Raw genomic sequence first — 22,674 nt, 5'->3', positions numbered from 1 at the left:
AGGCTCGTTTTTGACGGAGCAGTGCTGCGTTTGCTCTGTCGCGCATGTGCACTTTGCCATTTCAATGCATTCCACCAGAATAGCAAAAGCAGCACTGCTCCAACACAAACGATCCCATTGCTGATGTGGAAGTGGGCGTGTCCTCTACAGGAAGTGGCGTGGCGGGGACAGGAAGTGATGCGACTCTGGAGAACCTCCTGAACAGCAAACTGAAGAACGACAAGAGCGACAAATACAAGAAGATACGACAGATGCTGAGTGTACGACACACACACACACACACACACACACATACACACATACACACACACACATACACACATACACACACACACACGACAAGTACAAGAAGATACGGCAGATGCACACACACACACATACACACACACATACGCGACAAATACACACACACACACACACACGCACACACACATGCACATGCACACGACAAATACACACACACACCCAGGGCTCTAAATTAACGGACGCCAACACGCCAAATGCGGGTGAAAAATTATTTTTACACTCTGAAGAGGGCAAATAACACAAGGAGGCGCGCAAGTCAAGTTTGTTTTGCCTTTTACTATGATTTAAAGTAGGGCAGCAGAGCAACAACACAAAGCAACAGAAAAACAATGAAAAAGACGAGGTTGAGAGAGCCAGCCCTCCAGCTTTTAAGTCCTCTTCTGAGGCACGCATCTGAGAGTTTGAAAAGCGACCAGCAAAAGGACCCAAAGCCTCCGCGCTCGCGGCTCTCCGCAAGTAGAGCAGCCCGATGGTTTTGTATGCTCAGGAGGGCCTCGCGTCCAATCAGCAGCCAGCAATCACGGGACCCGATGAGTGAACGCACCTGCACACAAACACTAGGCAGCAGTCATGCAGTGCAACTGATTTAGGCAGTCACACGCCCATAGCTGGGCGTGACACCCTCCCCCTTAAAGACAGCAACTCCAACCCCGTAAAACAAAAAATGCATGCCAAGAAGAAAAAACACACCACCCTACACCAAAACATAGGCTACGTGAACTCACTCAGTCTCCACCCTCCGGGGCACGGGAAAGCGCATCCGCCACTACGTTCTCCGTGCCCCGGATGTGTCTGATATCTAGATGGTAGGGCTGGAGAAAGAGACACCACCTCATCAGTCTCTGATTTGGGTTCTGGAGGGAGTGCAAGAAGGTCAGTGGATTGTGATCGCTGAAAACCACTAGAGGTACCCCGCGACCCCCCACGTACACTTCAAAATGTTGAAGTGCCCAGATCAAAGCCAGCGCTTCCTTCTCAATGACGGAGTAATTTAGCTGATAAGACAAAAATTTTCGCGAGAAGAAACACACAGGATGCTCCACTCCACTTTCATCCTCCTGGAGCAATACTGCCCCAGCGCCCACATTACTGGCATCCACGTGAATTTTGAATGGTTCATCTAGGCGAGGCGCCATCAACACGGGAGCGGAGGTCAAAAGACCCTTTACTCCGTCGAATGCTCTTTGGCAGTGGTCGGTCCAAATGAACGCAGCAGTGGACTTCAGTAAGTCCGTTAATGGAGAGACCACTGTCGAAAAGTTTCGGCAGAAGCAGCGGTAGAACCCCACCATTCCCAAAAAACGCATAAGCTCCCGTTTAGTGAGTGGTACGGGGAAACGGTCAATCGCAGCTACTTTAGCGCGTATGGGTCGTACCTGGCCCTGACCCACCACCCTTCCGAGGTAGGTCACGGTCGCCCCAGCAAACTCACACTTCGCCAGGTTGACCGTGAGCCGCGCCTCGGCAAGGCGGTGGAAGAGCGCGCGCAGCCTCTGCAAGTGAGCTGGCCAAGTGTCACTGACCAAAATTACGTCATCAAGGTACACCGTTACGCCTTCCAATCCTGCAACGACGATGTTCATCAATCTTTGGAAACAAGCAGGGGCGTTTCGTAGGCCAAAACTCATCACGCGGTAAGCGAATAGGCCATTGTGAGTAATGAAGGCTGAAACTTCCCGTGCCCTGTCTGTCAGCCGCACTTGCCAGTAGCCCTTCAGTAGATCTAACTTGGACACGAATTTTGCAGCCCCTACCTGATCAACGCAATCCTCTATTCGGGGCAGAGGGAAAGAATCGGGTTTGGTCACTGCATTCAATTTTCTGTAATCAGTACAGAATCGAAAAGATCCGTCCGATTTTTTAACTAGCAAACAAGGAGATGACCAACCTGAAAAAGAAGGCTCAGCTAAACCATTCTCCAACAGATACTGAACCTCCTTTTCAAGCACTCCTCTTTTCTCCAACGGAACGCGATAAAATCGCTGGCGAATTGGTTCCGCTTCCCCCACATTAATGTCGTGCTGAAGCACATCGGTTTGGGTGGGCACATCTGAAAATAACACCGTAAACTCGTCAAACAATTCACGGAGTTCCTGCTGCTGACTCGTGTCTAAGTGATTGATCAGTGAGGACAAGTTTTGTAATGTTTCTGAATTTTTCAACCGCCCCTGTAAGACACAATCATCTACAGTCTTAACCTCCTCGTCCAGCGCTGCCACCGCTGGAGGAGGAGGGACCTCCCCAGGATTGCTGTCCATCAGCACCCCCTCAGTTCGCGCCAAAGGAGGAGTGTCAATCACCCGGGAGCTGTCCACTAGCACCACAGGCGACGGACACTTCTCTTGATTACGGGCATGGTATGGCTTAAGGAGATTGACATGACACCGGTGTGTCTTCTTCCGCCTTTCTGGGGTTGAGAGCGTGTAGTTATCATTTTGCCCACAACGAATGATTTTATACGGTCCCGAAAATTTTGCCTGCAACGGAGACCCGACAACCGGAAGCAGTGCTAGGACCCGGTCCCCAACAGCAAACACACGATGCTCAGCACGACGGTCAAACAATTTTTTCATTCGTGTCTGGGATTCTCCCAGCCTGGAACTAGCCAGTTGCCACGCGGAGAAAAGACGTCGCCGGAACCCCGAGACATAATCTGCCAAATTACCCGGGGGATCCAAGTCAGTCCATTTGTCATGCAGGACCGACAACAGCCCACGCACCCGGTGACCAAAGACGAGATCATTTGGGCTGAAGCCGGTACTTTCATGGGTCACTTCACGGGCAGCCAACATTAACCACGGCAGACCCTCCTCCCAGTCACCCCCCAATTCGACGCAGTAAGCTCGTAGCAGCGACTTTAAGGTGGAATGAAAGCGCTCCAGGGCCCCCTGGCTTTGGGCGTGATATGCAGTGGACAGGTTTTGCTGAACACCCAACTGTCGGAGAACTTCGGCAAAAAACTTGGAAGTGAAATTACTACCTCTGTCCGACTGAATTACTCTCGGCAGACCGAAGACCGAAATGAACTGACTAAGAGCCTTGACCACAGCTCTAGAGGTAATTGAGCGCAGCGGATAAGCAGCCGGGTACCGTGTAGCTCGACACATTACGGTCAGGAGATATTCACTCCCACTCTTGGAGCGAGGCATCGGACCAACGCAGTCAATTATGAGATGTTCAAACGGAAAACATGTCGGTGCAATAGGGCGTAAAGGGGCTGGTTTTAGGACCACATTCGGTTTTCCCGTCAACTGACATGTATCGCACGTCCTGACATAGGCAGAGACATCACGCTTAACACCCGGCCAGAAAAAATATCTTAACACGCGATCATATGTTTTTCTGACCCCTGCGTGACCAGCCAAATTATCATGCGCGGTTTGGAGAACAGAGTTTCGAAGCTTGTCGGGAACAACAACTTGGATTATCGGGTCACCCACTAGATGACCGTTGTGAGGCGACCACTTACGCAGCAAAACATTATCCTTGATGAAGTATCCCCTAGCTTTACTACGTATGTCTTCATCACTGTCCACAAACGCGTACAATGTGTTGAGCGTCTCGTCATGGCGTTGTGCGCTAATCAAATCATCACGAGTAATCGGACAAGGGTAACCAGCCAGCGAAAAGGGTTTTTCCATCGCGGGAAGCTCAGCTCCACCAGCCTTCAGGCTGGCGGCGCGGGTCATCACACACGAAGGAAACACCTCAGGAAAACGCGCCCCACACTCGTCCCCAACAGAATGTGGGGTCTCCCCAACCACCAAGGAAGGCACGGGCTCAGCGAAAATTTTGTCCCCTGCCAGATCATTCCCCAAAATCACAGAAACCATATCGACTGGAAGCTCAGGGCGAACAGCCAGTTCGACAGTACCCCGCACAAAGCTACAATCCAAATGAACCCTATGTAGTGGTGTAGACAGGGTGTTAAGGCCTATGCCACGAACCAAAAGGGACTTTCCGGTATAGCTAGCAGAAGAAAAGGGTAACGCCGACTGTAAAATGAACGAGCTGCTAGCGCCAGTGTCTCGCAAAATCTTAACTGGAACTTCGCGACCACCGCCGGCAAGCGACACCGAACCCTCAGAAATAAACGGCCGGAATGAACCAGCAGCACCGGCAGCGCACATGGAGACAGAGGAAGGCGTAACCGGAGAAACCTCGGAGACCGGGGTGGATGGCATATCGATAGCCAAGACCGTCGGCCTCGCAGGAACAACCTGACGCCCCCCTCGTTTAGCTTTTAACAATGGGCAATCGGCCTTCCAGTGTCCCAACTCCCCACAGTAGTTGCAGGTCCAATCGCGAGCTAGATTTTTATTCGACGAAGAACGACGATCATAAATTGAAGCCGCTGGCGCAAGCGCAGAATTGGACGAAGGGCGAATGGCAACAGACTGCAGGCGATGGGTAACCTCCCATTCATCCGCCAGCGCGGCCGCCTGCGAAGCTTTTGTCACGCCACGCTCCATAATAAATGTAGCAATCGTTGGAGGCAGAGTTTGCTTAAATTGTTCCAATAATACCAAGTCGACCAATGCGTCCAGCGACTCAGCACTAGCGGATCTGCGCCAACGACCAAACTGTAAGGTCAACTCACGAACGAACTCCGTATGAGATTGCGTCCCCCCCTTACGCATGGTTCGAAACTGGTGCCTATAAACCTCAGGCACCAGCTCGTACTCATTCAGCACAGCGGCTTTGACTTTAGCATAATCTTTACGGTCCTCCCCGGAAAGAGACGAGCACGCCCGTTGCGCCCGACCAGTCAATACGCTCTGGAGAAGCAGTGTCTTTTCTATACCAGACCACGCATGCGCATCAGCCACACATTCAAACAAATCAAAAAACGCGTCTACGTCTGACTCATTGAAGTGTGGGACCAAGCGGAGATTTTTCGCTACATTCAATGTGGCCGACGAGGCGGAGTCAGAAGGAACAGGTTGGGCAGGCTGGCCTGAGAGTTTACCTTCTCTAATTAGATCCAGACGCTGCTGTTCAATATCCAACTTTTTCGCCTCCAAATGCAGGCGGTCAGCGTCACTGTCCCTAATAAATTTAAGGCGCTCTAGCTCCGCCTCGCGTTGAAAAGCGAGTAATTCTTTCTGCTCATCAAATGACAACCCACCCATGACAGCTGGGACTGACGAAGGCGAGGGTGGTTTCGCAACAGGGAACCCCTGCTGAACCGACGGAGGTGAATCCGTCGCCTCAGCAGACGGAAGCGACAACACCTTCTGAGCCACTAAACCGGCGATAACAACGACACGAATTTGGTCCTTCACACGACGTTCAACTAGGGGCACAGATATATTGTAAGCCCCTGCGAGCTCCAACAGGTGTTCCTTAGTCATAAGGTCAAGGAGCGCCAACGACGGAGATTTAACAAATTCAGCTACAATTTGGGCCGCCATCGCAACGCAAAAAAACCCACAACCTCAACGTAACCGGAAAAAAATGCCACCCCCCAGCAGTAGAACACACAGCACTCACGATATAATTCACCGCTCAACCTTCCAGACGCCCACTAAACCCCCCAGCCCACTAATAGTAGATCCTGACTCTTCAGGCGGCGTAAGGCCGGGGATTTTAAGCACTGAACTCGTAAGCGTAAAGAAGCTGCCAATGCTTGACAACTCTTGGCTTCGAAAGTGCCCCCGAGACAACTGCTCTAAGCCCCGTACCGCCACAAAAACAAAAAAATGCACGCTAAGCGCACACTACACCTGTCCTGGGCGAATGGAAAGCAGAAACATATAACTGCGTATCCCACTACTGGAGGACAACACCCAAAGAAAACGCACTAGGCAACGGAATAACCAATAAGGCAATGTAAACTTAATAACAATCAGCGGAAAAGAGAGTGAGAGAAAAAAACAACTACTACTGCCCCATAGTAACTTGACTCCGGCCCCACCGACAATACGGCCAAAGATCACATATACACACACACGACAACTCAAACCAGAGGTTTTAACGAGCCCCCATGTGTTACACTCTGAAGAGGGCAAATAACACAAGGAGGCGCGCAAGTCAAGTTTGTTTTGCCTTTTACTATGATTTAAAGTAGGGCAGCAGAGCAACAACACAAAGCAACAGAAAAACAATGAAAAAGACGAGGTTGAGAGAGCCGGCCCTCCAGCTTTGAAGTCCTCGTCTGAGGCACGCAGCTGACAGCAAAAGGACCCAAAGCCTCCGCGCTCGCGGCTCTCCGCAAGTAGAGCAGCCCGATGGTTTTGTATGCTCAGGAGGGCCTCGCGTCCAATCAGCAGCCAGCAATCACGGGACCCGATGAGTGAACGCACCTGCACACAAACACTAGGCAGCAGTCATGCAGTGCAACTGATTTAGGCAGTCACACGCCCATAGCTGGGCGTGACAGGCTGGTAGAAAAAATCATCCACTAGCCAAATTGGCCGGTAGCGCGCGCCCGACTGAACGTTAATCAGCTGCCTGCACAGATCTGTAGCTGCCGTCTGATGAACGTTAAAACGTCGCCTACATTACCCATGAACATTAGTCCTACCGTCATGATGTAGCCCACACCCATTGGCTGACCGTTAATCACAATAAGGCAGCCTCACATCCATTGGCTGCGTGTTTGATACCCGCGCGCTGGAACTAGTGTTGATAAAATATTTTCAATGAGCGGACTAGCGCGGATTACTTCGGTTTTGTAGGTTTTGGTCAGATGAAAAATAATGTGGCAGTGGTTAAAGCACGGTTATGTGTCGATGAATGCAAGTAATAGCAGCGTAACTGTTGTGACGGTGAAATAGAGTATTGGTGGAGCGAAAACGGCGTGAGTGAGTGGAGGGACAGGACAGCTGTCTGTCAAAACAGTGTCGTTGCCGTCAGAAGCCGTCTGATATTTGCGAGGTCCTCGCAACTACAAACGATGGAGTTGTCGTTTCCTAATAACGCCCACGCCATCGCAAAGACCCTGCACGAGTTTGACACGAGTAAGTGAAAAAAAAGATAACAAAAACTAGCGACGAAAGTAACAAAGTAAGCATGGTCTCCGTGGTGTTATTGGATATCTAGTTGACATAGCGTAACGGTAATTGTCATTCCAAGCGCATCGTAAGTAAAGCTAATATGAATTTGACCTGGAGGAACTTGAAGGTGTCACGCAGCAGCAGCATAAACACACAATGCAGACATCATTCACGCACTGTGTAGGTGTGTGTGTGTGTGCGTGCGTGCGTGCGTGCGCGCGGGTGTCTCCTGTCCTTCTCCTCTCGTCTCCTTCTCCTCCCTTCATCTCTTCTCCCCTTCACCTGTCTTCTTTGCATTGTCCATGGTATTTGGCCCACTGTGTGTGAAGTGATGCTGTGTATATGAGGTTTTGCAGTGTTTGGTTGTGTGTGTGTTTGGCTAGTGTATGTTGAAAGTCTGGTATGTGTGTGACATTAGTGTTGAAGGCATGCTGTGTTTGTGTGAGTTGTAGGCCTATACTGTATGAGGTTTGGGTGATGGTGTGTGAGGTAATAGGCTAGTGTTTGGCTGTCTGTGCAGTATATGGAAATGGAATGAAAAATAATGAAATGCAGGTAATAAAAATATAATTGCTAAATAATTATAGAATAGACTGAATTATATTGAGTATAATATTTATATTGTTTATCTGTGTTGAGGACATAGCCTAGTTTAATAAAATAATTAAAAGCAACATAATTAACGCATGGTTTATTTTGGTGAGAAAACAATGGCTAGTTGACCTTCCATTTGGCTGGTAAGAAAAAATGTCTACTAGCCAAATTGGCTGGTGGTGGAAAAAGTTAATTTAGAGCCCTGCACACGACAAATACAAGCAGATACAATAGATGCTCAGTGTAAACATACATTGGTGTTGCACCGTGTGGAGATGTCAACAGTCTGCTTGCTAGTCTGCAGGGCTGTAATGATACACTCGACTCACAATTCAACAGTCTGCTTGCTAGTCAGTAGGGCTGTAACGATACACTCGACTCACAATTCAACAGTCTGCTTGCTAGTCAGTAGGGCTGTAACGATACACTCGACTCACAATTCAACAGTCTGCTTGCTAGTCAGTAGGGCTGTAACGATACACTCGACTCACAATTCAACAGTCTGCTTGCTAGTCAGTAGGGCTGTAACGATACACTCGACTCACAATTCAACAGTCTGCTTGCTAGTCAGTAGGGCTGTAACGATACACTCGACTCACAATTCAACAGTCTGCTTGCTAGTCAGTAGGGCTGTAACGATACACTCGACTCACAATTCAACAGTCTGCTTGCTAGTCAGTAGGGCTGTAACGATACACTCGACTCACAATTCAACAGTCTGCTTGCTAGTCAGTAGGGCTGTAACGATACACTCGACTCACAATTCAACAGTCTGCTTGCTAGTCAGTAGGGCTGTAACGATACACTCGACTCACAATTCAACAGTCTGCTTGCTAGTATTAGGGCTGTAACGATACACTCGACTCACAATTCGATTTGTATCACGATTTTTGACCTACGGTTCGATACACCACACGATTTCACATTTTCCAATATTATAAAATAAAATTATGAACTATGATTGTTTATAGGTACAATATGTTACAAGAGGCTATGATATTTTTTTAAGTTTACATGTGATAATGATGATGATTTGAAGCTTGGAAGCACTATCACTTCATATCATTTGATTTTTTTCTGATGGGAAACAAAACTTTGAAAAGGCGTATCACGATACTGCCTCCTTGTATCACGATACAGTATCGTGACTCTGTGTATCAGGATTTCTGGGTTCGATACAATATCTTTACAGCCCTACTAGTCAGTGTACCCAACAACTGCTGTGTGGTGCAAATTTAATGTCCGAGCGAGATACAGTGATGTATGTGAGCTGTCTAAGGGGTCTGACACACCAAGGCGGTAAAGCGTCGCGGAACGGCCACGTTTTTTACCGGCGTCGGTGAAAATACATTGAAACCTATCTGTCCTTACACACCAACCGGCGGTAGTCGGGCGTCAGCGGCGCGGGAGCCGGCTCCGCGCCGCGCTGCATTTGGAAAATAGAACTCGAGCGTATTTTTCACGCCGGCGACCGGCGGTGTCTCATTCAAATGAATGGCAAAGTAGCATGCTAGCTTTGGCTGTGGCTAGGGTTTTGAATAGGACTGGCCGCGCACGCCGACGCTGTCAGTGTGCAAGGCAGAGAAAAGCACGCCGGCCAAAACTAAGCAGAAAGACCGCGTCCGTCCTGCGACCGTTCCGTTCCGCCTTGGTATGTTTTGGCCCTAACCTGGTGTGCGTGTGTGTGTGTGCGCTGTGTGTGTGTGTGTGTGTGTGTGTGTGTGTGTGTGTGTGTGTGTGTGTGTGTGTGTGTGTGTGTAGGAGGAAAAGGAACGTAGTGGTGTGTATGTGTGTGAGCTGTCTAAACTGGAGCAGCGTTTTCGAGAGCAGCTGAAGACCAACGAGACGCTCCGACTGCAGATGGCAGCCGAGGAGGACCGATACAGGGTAACACACACACACTATACACACACACACACACACACTATACACACACACACACACACACCGATACAGGGTAATACACACACACACACACATTCATTATACACACACACTCATTATACACACACCGATACAGGGTAGAACACACACTCACTATACACACACACACACACACACATACACACACCGATACAGGGTAGAACACACACTCACTATACACACATATACGCCTCCTAAGAGAAGTGCTAGGTATTGGCCTTCATAGCCAAGGACAGTTATTTTCTCTTCAAGAGGGCGATATTGTATTAGATTCGTCAGGAAAGCCTCCTCAAGACATGATATACATTCCCAGGATATAAACTTGACTATTATTCTCATCAATAATTGTAATATCTGGCCTGATGGCATTCAACTCAGAGAATGAAGACATTTCTGCAGGGTCTTTCTTTGTAAGCATATTTTCTCTAGCAACACAGTTTTTGCGTATCGACACTGATGGAGATGTTTCAGAGCCAGGTTGCAGAGAAGGGGCACGAGTGTGTGTGTGTGTGTGTGTGTGTGTGTGTGAGAGTGTGTGTGTATAATGTATTTTAATGTGTGTGAGTGTGTGTGTATAATGTATTTTAATGTGTGTGAGTGTGTGTGTATAATGTGTTTAAATGTGTGTGTTTCAGAGTCAGGTTGCGGAGAAGGGGCGCGAGTGTGTGTGTGTGAGTGAGTGTGAGTGTGTGTGTGTGTGTGTGTGTGTGTGTGTGTGAGTGTGTATGTATAATGTATTTTAATGTGTGTGTGTGTGTGAGAGTGTGTGTGTATAATGTATTTTAATGTGTGTGTGTGTGTGTATGTATAATGTATTTTAATGTGTGTGTGAGAGTGTGTGTGTATAATGTGTTTAAATGTGTGTGTGTGTGTGAGTGTGTATGTATAATGTATTTTAATGTGTGTGTGTGTGTGAGAGTGTGTGTGTATAATGTGTTTAAATGTGTGTGTTTCAGAGTCAGGTTGCGGAGAAGGGGCGCGAGTGTGTGTGTGTGTGTGTGTGTGTGTGTGTGTGTGTATAATGTATTTAATGTGTGTGTGTTTCAGAGTCAGGTTGCGGAGAAGGGGCGCGAGCTGAAGGAACTGAAGGACAAATTAGCAGCACTGCAGAAGGGGAAGGTGAGTGTAGTGTGTGCGTGCGTGCGTGCGTGCGCGTGTGCGCGTGTGTGTGCGTGCGTGTGTGTGTGCGCCTGTGCGTGTGTTTAAGAAGAGGTATCACGTTAGCAGCAAACCATCACTAGCCTTTAGCTTAGCAGCTAACAGTCATCCCTTCAGATTAGCTGCTAACATCGCCCATAGCCTTCAGCGAAGCAGCTAACCATCCAACCACCAACATCGCTTTAGATTAGCTCGTAATCATCAATATAAGATTTTAGCGTAGGCCGGCCAATGCTCATCATTATTTCTTACGAGAGGTTTGTGTCGGATAAACTGCACAATCTCCCCCTGTGATGTTTGTTTTGTTGTCTACTTCCGTCTAGATTTAAATGTTAATTATATGTATAAGGTGGTGCTTTCAGCCTCCGTATTGCGCGCCAGCCCTGGTGGCTAATAGCCCATATAGACGTCTGCATCTTCTTTAGCTAGTTGGTTTGAGCACGTCATGGCTTTCACATCGAATCAAACCCAGTCACACTTCCCCCACGCTATTTTCTAGTCAAGGGAACGTGACAACATACTTTTCTCTTCAAGACACTCGAATCCTCTCTCTCATCTCTATCACTCTCTCTCTCTCTCTCATCTCTATCACTCTCTCTCTCTCATCTCTATCACTCTCTCTCTCTCTCTCTCTCTATCTCGCCATCTCTCCATCCCTCTCTATCTGTCTCTTTTCCTCTCCCGCTATATCCCGCCATCTCTAATCCTCTCTCTCTGTATCTCTCCCTCTCTATCCCTCTCTCTCTGTATCTCTCCCTCTCTATCCCTCTCTCTCTGTATCCCGTCATCTCTATCCCTCTCTCTCTGTATCCCGTCATCTCTATCCCTCTCTCTCTGTATCCCGCCATCTCTCCATCCCTCTCCAACTCTTTCTCTTGTCCTTTCCCTCTTATCCACCTCATCTCTCTCTCTCTCTCTCTCTCTCTCTCTCTCCCTCCCTCTCTCTCTCCCTCTCTCTCTCTCTCTCTCTCTCTCTCTCTCTCTCTCTCTCTCTCTCTCTCTCTCTCTCTCTCTCTCTCTCTCCCCTCCTCCCCCTTTCTATTTCAACCTCACTCTAGCGTTCTTTTTCATCTCTTTCTCTCTAGCTCTCTCTCTACTCCCTCCCTCTCTCTTTCTCTCTCTTTACTCTTTACCCCCCTTTCTATTTTCCATCTCTTTTTCTCTCACTCCCTTTCCTGCCCTTCTCTCTCTCCCTCCCCCTCTCTCCTTATCCCTCTCCCTCTCTCTATCCCCCTCTCTCTCCCTCTCTCTCTTTCTCTCTCTCTCTCCCTCTCTTTATCCCCCTCTCTCTCCCTCTCTCTCCCCCTCTCCCCCCCCTCTCTTCCTCTCTCTCTCCATCCCTCCATCTGTGTGTCTTTTAGGTTTCTGCTTCTAAATGAAAAAGGCGCCTGACTATAAACTTCAATAAAACCCCAAACGCCACAAGCCTTCATTAAGCAAGCCTGTGTGTGTGTGTGTGTGTGTGTGTGTGTGTGTGTGTGTGTGTGTGTGTGTGTGTGTGTGTGTGTGTGTGTGTGTGTGTGTGTGTGTGTGTGTGTGTGTGTTGAGTTACCAGTCCTCTCACCTCAGATGACTGCTGTACCCCGCTGTGTGTGTGTGTGTCTGGGTGCGTGTGTGTGTGTGTGTGTGTGTGTGTTTGTGTCTGCTTACTTTCAAAACTGGTGTGCACATAAATGTTTTCAAACCAGTGCACTACCCTGCATGTGACTAACTGTGTTTTGTGTGTGTGTTTGTGTGTGTGTGTGTGTCCGTGTGTGTGTCCGTGTGTGTGTCCGTGTGTGTGTCCGTGTGTGTGTCTGTGTGTGTGTCCGTGTGTGTGTCCGTGTGTGTGTCTGTGTGTGTGTCTGTCTGTCTGTCTGTCTGTCTGTTTATGTGTGTGCGTGTGTGTGTGTGTGTGTGTGCGTGTGTGTGCGTGCGTGCGTGCGTGCGTGCGTGCGTGCGTGCGTGCGTGCGTGCGTGTGTGTGTGTGTTTGTGTGTAAAGGATCTCCAGCGTGGTGTGAGTGGTGAGCAGGAAGGGGAGGAGCCTGGGCAGGAAGAGGCGGGACTTGTGTTTCAGGAGGGGGAGGAGTTACAGCTGCAGTACCCTCTGCCCTATCAGGAGCCAGCATCCCTCATGACATCACACCTGGAGTACGGAAACCCCTACACACCAGGTACACACACACACACACACACACACACACACACACACACACACACACACACACACCTGGAGTACGGAAACCCTTACACACCAGGTACACACACACACACACACACACACACACACACACACACACACACACACACACACACACACACACACACACCTGGAGTACGGAAACCCCTACACACCAGGTACACACACACACACACACAGACACACACACACACACAGACACACACACACACACACACACACACACACACACACACACACACACACCTGGAGTACGGAAACCCCTACACACCAGGTACACACACACACACACACACACACACACACACACACACACACACACACACACACACACACACACACACACACACCAGTGCTTGACACTAACTTTTTCGCTTACCAGCCATGTTGGCTAGTGGTTTTCCTGACTCACTAGCCATTGGGCCTTTTCACTAGCCATAATTTTCTTAACCATCAGCTTTAATCAATTATATAATAGGCTTTAGGCCTTAATAATGTAATGTGGGCTAATATAATATATAATATAATATAATATAATATAATATAATATAATATAATATAATATAATATAATATAATATAATACAGTATAATATAATATGCTATAGGGCCTAAAAATTAGAATTGTTAGGCCTATTAACCATGTATAAAACATCCCATGCAGAAAAGAAATACAGTGGCACAAGTCTGTTGAAAAGGCTGTGAGTAGTAGCCTAGGCTATAGGTGCCTGGCTGTGTTGTGGAAGGGCACTAATGTAAGCTACACGAGAGCAGAATATTTTCGTCTTTAATCTGGAGAGACTTCTTCATATCATATAGGCCTATCTGTGGAGGTCGCCGTCCAAATTCATGCGCAAAGTAGATAGCGTAAAGTCATTGCCAAGTTCGCCTGTCCTCGGTCATGGATGTGGAATAACACATCTTCTGGAATATTTGCTTATAAAACTATCCACTAGAAAGCACACACAGATGCGGTAACTACAGAAGGGGCTGCGACTTCCTTTCATTCCGTTTAATAGTGAGTTGTTTAAAATACAAATAAAAAACGGACGCAAGGCGAGACGGGCACCTGCGAAGGGACATGCAATGGGATGCTTTTGTGCAGTCTGGAAGGCTACTACTGCGCGTTTTTTGAAAACGGTTTGACAGTCGGGAACAACAGCACAAGAAACATGGAGGAATATTTGCCTACAGGCAAATCAGAAAATAATTTAAACCAAACATTATTAATGCCGCATGTGTCCTTGTCTTATCACTGCGCTAATCAGTCTTGAGACTTTCACAAGAGTGAAAGAGTTTTCCTCTCGCTTTGGTCATTTTAATGTCCACTACTACTAAGTATTGTACTAATGACAGATCGCAAAACAGGTCAGTTGAGATGAACTTCGCTACTTTATTTTCACGTGAAGGTTTCCAGTGACATTTCCAAATGCACGCTGATGTCCCGGTAGCTCGCTGTCACTCCTCTTCGCAAGACTAGCTCCATCAGATTCCTGGGCTTGCGTGAGACACAGGTGACACGTGACACAGGTGCTTCATGGGTATTGTAGGCTCGCGAAATCGCATTGTATTGCTTTTGTAGCAAAGACGGTCCGAAGAAAAAAAAATACAAAATGCGGTGCCTCATCATTCAGAATAGTAAGGGACCCGCCAGAATGGCTAGTGAACCTTCGGTATCTACTAGCCAACGCCGACTTTCACCCGCATTTGGCTACCTGGCGTGTGTTAGTGTTAAGCCCTGACACACACACACACACACACCTGGAGTACGGAAACCCCTACACACCAGGTACACACACACACACACACACACACACACACACACACACACACACACACACACACACACACACACACACCTAGAGTATCGAAACCCATACACAGTGCCCTGTGCTCCTGAATATACCAAAATAACACCACTGAAAATCAAAATGACACCACTGAAAATCAAAATAACACCACTGAAAATCAACATAACACCACTGAAAATCAAAATAACACCACTGAAAATCAAGACACAAGACTTGCCGAGTCCTTTACTTTAATGCTACTCCATTTGTATTCTAAAAAGGGAATTTATCGTAATTTATCTTTAATTTTAACTTTCACTGAGCAATGCTGAAACACACTGAAACATACATGTAAAAAGCATCACAACTTGACTGACACATTGTGTGTGTGTGTGTGTGTGTGTGTGTGTGTGTGTGTGTGTGTGTGTGTGTGTGTGTGTGTGTGTGTGTGTGTGTGTGTGTGTGTGTGCGTGCGCGCGCTTTTGTGTAGATGGGGATGGTGACGACCTGTCAGATGAGCTGTTGCCACGGTTACCTCCGATGGGCCCGCCCTCCTGGGACAGCAACGTGGGCGTGGCCTCACCAGGTAATAAATAAGTGCGATCGAGATATCGCAACGGCTGTATGCATTAACTTGATTAATTAATCACGCGAGTCGATTGATTAAGTAATGCGATTAAAAAAATTAATCGCAGTATAATATAGCTACTTATCACCCGGTGAGCAGACGGAACGTCTTCTGATTGGCTGAGCAGGTGTCCTTTATTCCCCGGTTGCAGGGCACCTATGATGTCATGCGGGTGTGCGGGCGTCCAAGTTGCTTCTTTTCTAACTTTCTGGCGAAGTGCCGTTACTAATTCTATCGCATCTGGTTGTCTAGTTAAGACCGCGTCGTCAGTTCCATCGCATATGGTTGTCTAGTCAAGACCCCGTTACAAATTCTATCGCACCTTGTTGTCAAGTCAAAAACCCAGTCGTCAATTCTATCGCATTTGGTTGTTAAAGCAAAACGTCAGAAAGTTTCAAATTTACTATATTTTCCTTGGTACATGTTCCCCAAAATCGATTTCTCACCTTGTGTACATGTGTCAGCCCGAAATAGTAACACACACGAATTTGAAATTCAAGTTACCGCTCTGGCTCTCCCTCCCCGGGCGCCGCCATGTTCACTCAGGCAACAGGGCCATGACGTAAGAAAGAAAACGCGGAAGTGAAGGTTCACTCACTGGTGGTCACGTTCTATTGCAGCTAGATGGCGCTCGCAGCCAAATTAATGGGTGTCAATGGTGCTGTATTCGCTTTTCACTTGCCCGCGTTCGCCCCCCGGTGGGCACCCTTCCGGAACTGCAAAGCTTATTGGCTACAGGGAATGATGCTTCTCATCTTGTAATTTCTCTGGTGACCCCCACTTGACCCCATGGATTTGACCGCTCGTGCGGAAGACCCCTTCACTTGACAGCTTGTTTATTTACAGAAATGGAAAGCAGCGACTTTATAGCAAATAGCGAACTTTATTGTTCTGACTCGGACCCGGAGATAGCTGACTGAGGATATGTATTAAACAAGACATGATCCTCGTACGCTATGGACAGTTTGGACGTTCGCCTTGCATGAGATAAGGTAGGCAACTTTGGTTGTTTACCATTTACTGTGAAGGACTTATCACTGTGACTGTGGACCTTCAAAATAGCAATCGCTGGGAAAATTATTGTGAACAAACTGGTTGCCTACGTTACGTTCAAACATTATCAAATGTATTGTCAGTCTGTAATAATCTGACATATCTTGTGCAGTAGATGGGCTTTGGCTAGCTTGTTAGCGAAACTCCGGTGATGGCTTTGCATGCTCTCAAAATAATGACAGCTTGTGGGGAGCAGGATATTTTTTTTCCTCGAAAGAAAATGTTGCAAACTTGCATGTTGCGATGTGTTGCAAACTTACGATGGCACTGTAACGTGCTCCTGAAATGTCAGTGACTGGCAAATTATAGGCTAGTTGCCTACAGCCAAAATGAAGTCACTGGTCACAGACAAGTATTTTAACCTAGTAGTAGCATAATTATATTCATTATTTGTGAAATTGGGCTCTGGAAGTCGTGTCATGAATTATCTGAGCGTGGCACGTTGATGCAATGCCGTCCGTGCATTTAGTCATAAGGACAAAGCATCATCTTACCATCAGAGTTGGCTAACCTAGGCTATGCCATAATTCATAGACTAGCCTAATGCTCTAGTAGTTGCTAGAGGATGGGATCGGCGTAAACCACTGGCGAGCATATTTATAATGGTAACTGAACGTTGTTCTTTTCCCTAATAACAACCCTCGTGAAAGAGTTCATTTCTTCCCAAAACCCCTCAATTGAAGCTTGCCGACACGGCACGTTTTTGTGTAAGCTTAGTTGTTAGAATTTGTGTACTTTTGGAAACAGTCTTGGATCCGCTCATGAGACCAGAGGTTGCGGTAAATAAATTGGTAACAGAACAAAGTTTGCCTTGTGCTTGTCATGAGCTTTTCGTGTGCGTCTAAAAGACTGCACGTTGTTATGTTGCTTATCAACTTCATTTCAGTGAGAATGAAGTGGGGTAGTTTTCGCTTCGTTGGACAACGCAGCATCTGTAAATGATGCGCCACAACGTCCATATTTTCAGACTGTACGAGTACCCAGACTTCTGCAGTGGGTTGCACCAGCTGGTCATAATTTCCAACGTGAGCGTAAATTGTGCCTATGTTCGAGCATACAGACGAGTAAAAAATAGTTGCACTTTGCATATAGTTTTAAAACTGAATGAGATGGCTGTCAGGAAGATAGAAAACAAATTTAAAACATGGGTCATAAAACCGGGATGGTGGTGATCCCATCTCGGAATGGCATTGTAAATCGCCCGTATCTTGGTTAGAAAGAGACCGCATATTTTCATTAGCCTACGAAATACAGTTTAACCCCCCTTTTTAGCGACAGGATAAGCACAAGGAAACGCAGGTTGGTAGACTGCTGCAAATCGTGTAATGTATGCTAGTGTGTTGAGATGTTGCTGGTTAGCCAGCAGACTTGACAGACGGCGTTAAGCCAACTTGTTGGACATAGTGTAGGGCTATGTTTCACAAACATAACTCCAGAATTGTTACGACTGCTTTATTCGGACTGCCGTCCGATTCATCCCTTTGTGTCGCTAAATATTTGACTGCTTACTGCCGTGACAACAAGGCCTACCAGCGTGCAGAAGTTAGGGGGGTAAAGTCACAACATTCATAGCATAGGCCTACAAACCAGCAATGGGCTGCAATTTATTATAAAGTTGATATTAGGATTCATATCAGAGGATAAATTATGTTGGACTGTTTCGTTGCCCTCTCATTTGGGTTTTGCTGTGAACAAATGAATGACCGCTGTCCTTGGTGCTAGCGCTTTGTGACAGCGCTGCGTCTTCACCCAAATCATTCCCTAGCCTTCCGCCACTGTTCTAGAACTAAGTAGAATGATCCGCTGCACAAATACAATTTTCTTTCTGACGTAATATTCTGCTGAAAATGGCTGCGCCCATGGCTAGTTGTAAAAAAAAATATGGGAGTGCAAGGCTACGGGTTAAAAATGTAAAAAAGATGAGAAATCGATTTTTGGGGACATGTGTCATCAAAAATAGGAAAATTGAAAATTTCCGACGTTTTCCTTTAAGTCACCCCAACATTCTGCGCACGTCCTTGCATGCCTCCGATAGAGGCGCGTCTCACTAGATTAGGAAGTGGTGCCCATAGCAACGTACCAAGCGCAGTGGTGAATCTACTTTCTCACGAAGCCTTAGATCAACATATTAATAAATGAATACTTAAATGCTACTTCGGCTGCGCCGTCGGGCTGTTAGAACGCTCCGCCTCGTCCATTATTTCCCTTGATATCGGGACACCTCGTCGGCCGCTATTCCATACATAGTTCTGGATTAGACCAGTGGAGGGCAGTATTACGCCTGATGGTGAACAGCCTGCTGAAATTGAGTTCTCTCTTCTTTTAAAAATGAATAATGTTTTCAGATTACGCTTATTTATTTTAATTATTCAAAATCCATGTGAAAAAAAAAAAAAATTCACTGTTCTAAAGTCAGATATTTAAATGCGATTAAAATGCGATTAATTCGATTAATTAATTTCAAAGCCTATAGATTAATGAGATTAAAAATTTTAATCGAGTCCCAGCCCTAAATAAAAGCCAACAACGTATTAGTTCCAGGGGGTGCAGTGTGCACATTTATGCAACTTTGTTAATTTAAGTATTTTTGTTTTCTATTTTCCTATTTTTCCCTTCCTAAAGCTTTGAGTTTGTTCCTCAGTTGCATTTTAAAGGGCCACTGTGCAGGAAATGGTCAAAACAGGTACTGCAACTACGGCTGCTCAATGAAACTGGGATGCCTATTGCCAAATTTTATCTTTATATGAAAGTTTACTAAGTAATAAACAAATATTTCCTTGTATGGAAATATTTTTGCTGCTAAAAAGAGAAATTATTTGTGGTTCTTTCATAATGTTTTTACATCACTAAAACCTGACATGTGAACTGTGTAGGTTTTTTTGAGTTTGTGTAATGTGCTTGTGTAATAAGTGTGTGTGTGTGTGTGTGTGTGTGTGTGTGTGTGTGTGTGTGTGTGTGTGTTCTCTTTAGGGGGCGTGGCCTCGTGGGAGCCTGATGTGGTGATCAGCCAACCAGCTCGCAACGCCAGCCGACCAGATGGACTGGAGGAGGAGGAGCCTAACACTGTACGCACACACACACACACACGCGCACACACACACACACACACACACACACACACACACACACACACACACACACCAATCATACACACACACACACACACACCAATCATACACACACCAATCATACACACACACACACACACACACACACACACACACACACACACACACACACACACACACACACACACACACACACCAATCATACACACAGACACACACACACACACCAATCATACACACACACACACACACACACACCAATCACACACACAGACACATATCATACAAACCTCAACTCCGGTGAAGTTGGGACGTTTTTTAAATTGAGAATAAAATCAAAATGCTATCATTTTCAAAACATTCAATACATTCCTTAGATGGAAAATAGTGAAAAGACAACATATCAAGTGTTAAAACCGAGAAAAAAATATTATTTTAGGGGACATGTGTACTAATTTCTAATTAGATAACTACAACACGTCTCAAATAAGTTGGGACGGGGATCAGTGAAATGTTATAAACATACAAATAAGATAAAACAACAAGGAAGAACATTTCAAAATGAATTGTACTGATGAACAATTTGAATGTCCAGGTATAAGACAATCACAGAGAGGCTGAGTCACTCAGAATTAAAGATGCAGAGGGAACAATTACCATAGTTATTACATAAAGTTTTGAATTCGCTTGATTTACTGTGATTAAGTGTATATAAGACATATTTTTGTCATTAAAATCATTGTATAGGTTCATAACATCATGAAATATATTTTGGCTGTAGTCTCACTCTAGCACTCCGAGAATTACAGCTAGTGAAAACTTGACCATATTAAGGACGCTTCATGTGTGCAAATGATAGAGGGGTTTAACATTCCCCTATCCACCCAACGTCACTTGAAATAGACCCAGAAGACAGGGGAAACTGTCCTTTACTTACAGAAGTAAGCAGAAGTTGCAGAAGTGAATTCTTTTTGAAAATAATAGAGTCTTGCACATCCTGTGCTACAGTGAAAATTGACCATGTAACTTGTGTTAGTGCTAGCTTCAAAAGTCAGCCTCCATGATGGCATGCGGGTGCAGTAGTGCATTGGTTAAGCTGTTCTAACTCACCTGTAGAATTGAATACAGTACTGAATGAAATGAATGGATTTTAAATAGCATGAAAAGCCACTTGTGCATTATATTTTGAAGGGAGATCTTTGATTACTGCCACATAGTAAGGACAAATTGTATTCTCTACAATGTTTTAACAGTTTAACTCCAACATAAGGACCAGCAGGACATAAAATGGCTGGCTTTTGGTCAAGACCCGTCACACTGTAAGCACTACAGAAAGGAAAACATTGCAAAACATGACAAGGAATGCACCTACCATTTAAGCTGTTGAAATCATGTCCAAGATAGGAATCAACACTGTTTTTATATAAAATCATTTCATCGGTTAGTGCTATTAACTGTTAAGTGTTGTTCTTTGTTTTGTTTTTAGTCTTTCTCGACATTTTCTCGTCCCAACTCTTTTGAGACGCGTTGGATTTACATATTCATGAGTATCCCCCAAAACAATATTTTTTTGTCAGTTTTGATGGCTGATATGTTTTCTCTGTACCGTTCTCCAACTAACGTCTGAATCAGACTTTTTGAAAATGGCAGTATACTATTTTGTTATTATTCACAATTAAGCTTGCATCTCAACTTCTATGGAGTTGGGGTTTGTACATGCACACCCATTATACACTCAGACACACACACACACTTTGTACATGCACACACGCACACACACACATTGTACACACACACACACACACACACACACACACACACACACACACACACACACACACACACACACACACACACACCATCATCATCATCATCATCATCACTAGCCATTTTGGCTACAAGATGTTTAATCTTGCTATCCAAACATACAGGGTCAGAGTGACAAACTGAATGTTCACGTGTGTGTGTGTGTGTGTGTGTGTGTGTGTGTGTGTGTGTGTGTGTGTGTGTGTGTGTGTGTGTGTGTGTGTGTGTGTGTGTGTGTGTGTGTGTGTGTGTGTGTGTGTGTGTGTGTAGCAGCCGATCGCTTCCGAAGACCCGGCCCCCCCTCAGCCGCCCCCAGCCCAGATCACCGACACACACACTCCCTTCTGCTTCGAGGCCAGGTAACACACACACACACACACACACACACACACACACCCTTCTGCTTTGAGGCCAGGAAACACACTCACACACACACACATACACACATACACACATACACTCTTTAAAATAAGCATTCCCCTAGTTTTCACGCAGTCCTGTTACCTCAACATATTCCCGCGCTGACATGAGTGCGTGTGAGTGCGCGTGCACGCCAGGGTCTGTCCCACATTGTCCCTCAGAAGCAGAAGCATAGCCCTTGTCCCTCCTTGTCCCTCAGAAGCATAGCCCTTGTCCCTCAGAAGCATAGCCCTTGTCCCCCCTTGTCCCTCAGAAGCGTAGCCCTTGTCCCTCAGAAGCATACCCCTTGTCCCTCAGAAGCATACCCCTTGTCCCTCAGAAGCATACCCCTTGTCCCTCAGAAGCATACCCCTTGTCCCTCAGAAGCATACCCCTTGTCCCTCAGAAGCATACCCCTTGTCCCTCAGAAGCAGAAGCATAGCCCTTGTCCCCCCTTGTCCCTCAGAAGCATAGCCCTTGTCCCCCCTTGGACTTGTTAGCAGGTGGTCACCCTATTCTGAAGGAAGATCAAAAGTCTGTTCTCTGCCAATCTGGTCAATATTATTTACAAAACCGCCACAGAAGCCAAGAGTGGTCAGTCTTGGTCCTGAGTCCTGTTAGCTAAATTAATATCACAACAATGTGCAAATTGACCTTGCGTTGACCTTGCTGTCTTCACCTCCACAGGGTTATATTTCATGTTTTTGGCAAGTAATCGTTATTTGAAATTTCTATTCATTCCTTACTCATTGTGTGTGTGTGTGTGTGTGTG

At 46.3% G+C, this 22,674-nt stretch overlaps 1 protein-coding gene across 2 annotated transcripts in view; it reads left to right on the top strand.

The window, feature by feature from the left end:
• tax1bp1b (Tax1 (human T-cell leukemia virus type I) binding protein 1b) overlaps positions 1-22,674 on the top strand; it is an 85,868-nt gene that overhangs the window by 58,700 nt on the left and 4,494 nt on the right. For both annotated transcript variants that reach the window (XM_063198497.1, XM_063198496.1), the window contains exons 12-18: positions 151-260; positions 9,660-9,785; positions 10,869-10,940; positions 12,962-13,133; positions 15,439-15,534; positions 19,600-19,694; positions 21,774-21,862. In XM_063198497.1, the coding sequence (XP_063054567.1) occupies positions 151-260; positions 9,660-9,785; positions 10,869-10,940; positions 12,962-13,133; positions 15,439-15,534; positions 19,600-19,694; positions 21,774-21,862 (760 nt within the window). The remainder of the gene's footprint in view (positions 1-150; positions 261-9,659; positions 9,786-10,868; positions 10,941-12,961; positions 13,134-15,438; positions 15,535-19,599; positions 19,695-21,773; positions 21,863-22,674) is intronic.

The sequence above is a fragment of the Engraulis encrasicolus genome, chromosome 5, assembly GCF_034702125.1.
Source record: "Engraulis encrasicolus isolate BLACKSEA-1 chromosome 5, IST_EnEncr_1.0, whole genome shotgun sequence".
Taxonomy (NCBI): domain Eukaryota; kingdom Metazoa; phylum Chordata; class Actinopteri; order Clupeiformes; family Engraulidae; genus Engraulis; species Engraulis encrasicolus.
The sequence above is the reverse complement of the archived record's forward strand: the minus strand, read 5'-3'. Positions and strand labels throughout refer to the sequence as shown.